The 6000-nt window shown below is 37.4% G+C and overlaps 1 protein-coding gene across 2 annotated transcripts; it reads left to right on the top strand.

The window, feature by feature from the left end:
- Window positions 1-905: 905 nt before the first annotated feature.
- Window positions 906-5756, top strand: LOC119983978 (ribosomal RNA small subunit methyltransferase E). 2 transcript variants are annotated; one of them, XM_038827719.1, is made up of 9 exons: window positions 906-1185; window positions 1322-1395; window positions 2405-2547; window positions 2640-2686; window positions 2782-2890; window positions 3065-3126; window positions 3478-3592; window positions 5053-5217; window positions 5460-5756. In XM_038827719.1, exons 1-8 carry the CDS (start codon window positions 1021-1023, stop codon window positions 5202-5204), a joined length of 867 nt encoding a protein of 288 aa, XP_038683647.1. In that variant the 5' UTR covers window positions 906-1020; the 3' UTR covers window positions 5205-5217; window positions 5460-5756. The 2 variants fall into 2 exon arrangements, with proteins under 2 accessions (XP_038683647.1, XP_038683648.1); XM_038827720.1 differs by lacking the exon at window positions 5460-5756 and having other exon boundaries at window positions 3478-3645; window positions 5053-5187.
- Window positions 5757-6000: the final 244 nt, after the last annotated feature.

Genomic DNA, 6000 nt, shown 5'->3' with positions numbered 1-6000 from the left:
CCAGAATGGTGAAGTGTAAGTGTAAACTTTCCGCCATTTACGACTGGTCTAACCATCCTATTCATTATGTCTTCAACCTTATATTTTTTGACTGGTCGAATCATCTTCTGCGCTATGCATCTAGTCATGGTTAAAGTTGTTGGGTGAGAAACCCCCTTCATTGAAATCGTGATATTATCAACCCTATAAATGTTTTATCAACGAAAAAATTGCCCGAGTTAAACGAAAACAAACGAAGTAACCAACGAAAAATTTGTGTCACATCAACGAAAAGGCATTTATCAACGAAATATTTGTACTGGTATAGTAACTCATAAAATGCACTACACTAACCTTAGTTTAGTGTTATCTTCCTTCTCGACTTAAATGACAAGATCTTTGAGCACAAAATGTTGTGCGGTAAAATGCAGACTCGGTGAAGTAGGAGACGAAGGGTTGGACACTTAGCGAAGACGGTGAGCACTTATATGTTCTACGGGAACGAATACGGAGCTTGCGTTGCCGACTTTAGGCTTGTTTGCGTCTTCGAAGACGTCGCTATGGCAGCTTACGGAGCTTAGACGTCCCGATACTTCAACCTTGAAGATTTGAGCTTTGACATATGGATTTCACTAGATCTGTGACAAATTTTGAATGAAAGAGGTATAAATGGGTGGTTTTACTGGGTTTGAAGGAGAGAGAGAGTGGTTTCGTAGAGGGAGAGGAGTGCTTTTAGGAGGGAAAACCATTTTTAGGGTTTCAAGAGAGAGGTGATACATGAAAAGACGTGAAAGGATATGAATGTCTTTTCCACTGATAAAAGGGTTATATTTAAGTGTTTTGAAAAGAATGATTAAATTTAAAAATTATTTATTAACGAGGGTTATTTTTAAAAAAACCCTAAATTGAATCATGCCGATCGGAAAGAATTTTATCACCTTGGCTCAAGGCATAAACACAATACAGCAAGAAGAAAAGCGTTCTTTCAAGTTCCCATATCAAAACTGTGCGTTGCAGATTTTGAGATTCGATTTTTAGCAAATGCAATTACAAGCCCTAGCACCAGCTCGATCCCCTTTTGCGGAGTTTTTGAACCGTTCGGCGTTTAAAGCCCTAAGCCTCCGTGCATTCTCGTCTTCAGATTACTCGAACCAGTCTCGTGGTGGTCTTCCTCGCTTCTTCTCTCCCGTTCTTCCCTCTTCCAAGGCACTCACGCTCTCTTATATATATATTTATATATATATATATATATTCGTACGATACATGTATGTTGAGGCTGAGCACAATCTCTTTATCTTAAGTTGATTGTGCAAGTTGTTCTTATTTGTTTCTGTAAAAGCAGGGGGCTGCTATTCGCGTCCAAGGTGATGAATTCTGGCATATGACCAAAGTTCTGAGGTTAAGTACAGAAGATAGGTACCATAAATGACATTGATTTTAGTCGTCTCATTTTGATGTTTACCTTGCACTAGCAGTGATACTCTTGGAAAATTTGTCTGTTCTTATAATCAATAAACTGGCATGGAATTTGAAACAGTCAATGATGATTGGGAAACAGAAAGCAAAGAATGTTCGGATTGAAGCACATTTCTTTAAACGTTTGACCACTTGCGGCTTAATCATGGAAGTGACTCATTTAAATTGTTTACGTGAAATATGGAAAGGAACTTTCAGAATTCCACTATTTTTCATCTTTTTCTTGTTGCTATTCTTAAACTATGCTCTATCTAACTTTTAGGATGTCTTTGATTTCTTTGTTCTATGGTAAGGATGCCCAAATGCTGAACTGGCCTTTTCTTCTTCCCCCTCCTCCCACTAATTTTGTTAGAACCTGGGTTGTTTTGTAATGGTAAAGTCCTAAACGGGTTCTTTAAGGTAGATGTCTTCTTTATGCATGACTTTCCTCAGAGACTTTTTATTATCCATGCCCTGCTTTAAAATACAACCATATAAAATTATTTGAATGTATAAAGGCGGCACCACCTTGGGCTATTTGGTGAATACTTTATGAGAAGAAATCTTCATTGTTAAGGTTTTGCCATCGGTGGCAACGTAAGTGCATCATTAATTTCATTGGTCACTTATTGCTTTCGCTGCAATTCTCCCAATGTTTTTAATGTTCATAAATGTGTCGTTGGTTTTGATACATGAACATGCTATGTTGCCATTTTACACCGAAATAACATGACTATCTTGTTGCACCAAGAATTATCCTTTGCCTCAAGCATTTTCTGGTGATTAACATCAGATAGCTTGAATTCTAATGACATGTCTTTGATTTTCCAACTAATGCGGGACACAAGGGTAAAGTCTGTAGTTGGAGTGAAGGTTTGAACAAGTTGCATGTGGAGACTTGTTACGCTTGAGTTGATTTAGATAGCCTATTAATTACAGCTTCTAATTAAGCCAAATAATGCTCTGCAAGGGTGGAGCTATTCAATGGTAAAGGAGGTCTCGTGGAAGGGTGCATCCAGAATATTGATCGCTCGGGACTTGATTTTGTTGCTATGCTAGATCCAAAAGTAGCTCTTCCTCAGAGCACACAGTGGCATGTATTTGCAGCTTTTGGTGAGTTTTGGGTCTTTTAGTTGAAGTAGTCTATACAGTAGGTAAAGCATGTTGATTTTCCGTATGATGCTGAAAGATTTGCTCCTGTTTAGGTACTCTAAAGGGTGGTCGAGCTGACTGGCTTGTCGAGAAATGCGCAGTATTCCCTAAATGTTTTGTGGACATCTTCTGTTTAGTACTTTAGCCATTCCCTCTCAAAATTGCTTATGCCCCTGCTTTCTGTTTCTGCCACAGGAGCTGGGGGCTTCTAGTGTGACCCCTCTTTTGACAGAACGCTCTCCTTCAATGTCAGACAATCGATTAGACAGATTGCAACGGGTTATTTTAGCGGCAGCTAAACAATGTAAATATTCGATCCAGTGATGTTCTTAATGTGCATTTTAAGTGGATTTGGATAGATATTTGCTTCTGGATATTGAGGTTCATGTCAATATATATCTCTTTAAGAAGAGAATATCTGAAGTTACATATCTAATTTCATTTTTGTTCATTTCTTTACCATGTTGATCGCTGTCAGGTCAACGGCTGCATGAAATGATTCTAAATCCTCCTACAAAAATTGATGGCCTTTTACCTCTTGTGCGTTCTCAGTTCTTCTCCCTACTTTAACAATTAATTTGTTTGCATTTACAATGGTATTGGTTATCAATATGCCTGAAACATTACCGAGTGATGCTACAGTACAGCATATGACTGATGTGCTATTGACCTAAACTGTGAATTGACTTAAAAACATTTCTGATTATAGGTGTAGGGGATTTTTTTGTTGAATTTTATTGGTTTTTGTATGTAAATCGACAGCTTTTGTGTATTCTAGGGTTCCTAACTTCCCATTGATTTGCAAATGATATGCTTCAAGATAAATGAATGGTTTGATTTCTTCCTTACTGAGATTATTGAAATTTGAACTCTTTTGTTCACACTACAAAGGTTGAAGAGTCCAAGATATCGCTCGTAGCAGTTGCGGAAGCTACCCCTGTTGTTAGCATATTGACTTCTTCAAAAAAGGAAAGTAGTGGGCTGATAATTGTGGGACCAGAAGGGGGTCAGTACACATCATAACTGCTATTGTCGTTATCTTTTGCTGCATGTACATAGGTATTTTTTGTGAATAGAACAGTGATTTAAGGTAATGTTGTCAGTCGTTCTGAGTTATTCTTGTTCTTACATTTGTCTAGCAGCCATGGAAAACTTGAAAGGTTTTGTTGCACAAGCTTGACCTTATTCTTAATTGCTATAATGTTATTTGATTGCTGGAGTGAAGCAGTTTAATAAGAAAAGAAAATATTGAATTGAAGGGGGCACTTAAAGTTATTCAAGTTGTGATGATTTTGGGTCCCATATGGCATATCTCTTGGCATCCCACGTAGATGACTATGTGCATTACAGGTGGTTTTACCTTACAAATGAAGGACTAGGCATTGAAATATTGATACTATATTTTTCTTTATAATAGTTTGTTTGAAAATAAGATATTGAAATGTAGTTAGTTGTTACTGAGTGCTGTTCATAAAGATTTATCGGGGAATGCAGAATTTTTTCATGTAGGTGGGGTTATGTGTGATTTTGTAATTGGAGACACAATCTTCAGTTTTTCTGGATATTGGTGGTATACCAGGACTTGTTTGAAAGGAAACAAAAGGTCTCCTGTTGGTAGTTATACTGGGTTTTTTTTTTTAAAAATATTTAAAGCCATGTATATATGGTAATTAGTTTCATCTTTTCTAAAAATATTCTCGCTTACAAGTATTGGTATGACTTTTTACGGACACCATCCTATTTCTTCTACTGGTAACTTGTAACTTTTCTTTCTTCTTTCTTGGGCGTAGGTGAGGTACACACATGAAATGTCCCTAATCTCAAGTACTTCCATGTTTTAGAAGAATAAATTGGTAGATTGGTTGTACCTTTTCAAATGTACACTCAAAATGTGATTGAACTACATTGGGCATGTGAATCCATGAACATCTGTAGATTCCTTGACATTAACATTCAAGCTTTTTTTGGTATTTGGGTGCTCTCTTTATCGACTCTATACAGATTGAATCATTGAAGGCTTTTGTTCTTGAATTGGATTTATATTTTCTAATGTATACTTTCATCAACGGGAATCCCAAAAGACATGGATTATGATTCATTTATGATCCTAGATAGAAATGCGAATACACAAATTGGATTCCTGTTGATTTTCTCATAGATTCATGTAACCGGTCCCAAATTTTTGGGATAAGGGCTTGGATGATGATGATGATGATGATGCGATAGCAATGTGCTATCACTGAATACGTCCCTATACTGGCGCATTCAAAATATAAATTAGACAACTTTTCTGGTGGCCTAATTTTGAACTTTCAGCCGTAGGAATTAGTTGTGTCATGATTCTTTTTGATAAGTTAAGTATTTCCTTTTATCTTCTGACATAGCTTCAAACACCTTGTAATTTAGGCTATATATTTTGGTTGGGAAATGAAAGCTTATGTTGCTTTATGTTGGCGTTTGATTCAGACTTCACTAAGAAAGAGGTGAATATGATGATGGACGCAGGAGCTATACCTGTTGGGCTCGGGCCACATCGTTTGCGAGTTGAAACTGCTACAATGGCACTTTTGGCTACTCTGATGTTGTGGTCTGATTCTCAGCAAGCCTCCAGTTCCTAAGTATCTATTGCTGGTAAAGCTGTGCATTCATATCCTAGTCCATGAACTTTGCCTTTATTACTCATCTCAGAAATATATGACACATTTTTTATGTTGCTGAATTGAACTGAGATTTTAGGCTTCTTTTCATAGATGCGATTAATATACTGCATGAGTGACTGGAGAGGGGGTACTTGGAATTATCTGAAAGCCTTTTCCTCCTATTGCTAATCTCAACTTAATATTCAACTGAAATATTTATTTGAATCCTGTCAGGTTTATTTTCATGGACTGTGTACGGGATACATGGGAAATTTTTGAAGCTATGAATGTCAAGTTTCACGCCGTAATGTATATTAGACCTACCATCATGGTTTCTCAACATGGACTCCGGTTTATTTTGTTAAATGCCTGTCTTTCTAAACTTTATTACGGTATTGTTCATCTACAGCATGATGACTCCAAGTCTGGTATTGTTTATCCCTTCTTATGTGTAATCTCCTCTTCGGTAATGGCATGTGCCTTTGCTATTATGTTTATTGAGAAAAATAGGCATGGCCATGCTTCTTTCTATGGTTTTGGAGCTGGCACAGACGTGGTTGGGCATGGTAATAGATATTATAGGAATATCGCAATTAGATGCGACAAACATGACTTCTCGCTTCAGTGGCACACCTTTTGCTCGGGCGACTAATACGAGGGTGCAGAGTCGTACTAATTTGCCACACAGTAGCTCAAGTGATTTGTCCATGCGCTTGAGGGCCTTCACTATACATCAGCCTCCCCTTGTTAGAGAAAACTTGAACTCAAGTTTTGA

This window comes from Tripterygium wilfordii, chromosome 18 (genome assembly GCF_013401445.1).
Source record: "Tripterygium wilfordii isolate XIE 37 chromosome 18, ASM1340144v1, whole genome shotgun sequence".
Classification (NCBI taxonomy): Eukaryota; Viridiplantae; Streptophyta; class Magnoliopsida; order Celastrales; family Celastraceae; genus Tripterygium; species Tripterygium wilfordii.
The sequence above is the reverse complement of the archived record's forward strand: the minus strand, read 5'-3'. Positions and strand labels throughout refer to the sequence as shown.

Bases quoted from the DNA above. Each gene is read 5' to 3' on its own strand.
- LOC119983978 (XM_038827719.1), top strand. From the start codon at position 1,021: ATGCAATTACAAGCCCTAGCACCAGCTCGATCCCCTTTTGCGGAGTTT. The intron at 1,186-1,321 runs GCACTCACGCTC...CTGTAAAAGCAG, and splicing joins CCGTTCTTCCCTCTTCCAAG to GGGGCTGCTATTCGCGTCCA. The intron at 2,687-2,781 runs GTATTCCCTAAA...TTTCTGCCACAG, and splicing joins GGCTTGTCGAGAAATGCGCA to GAGCTGGGGGCTTCTAGTGT.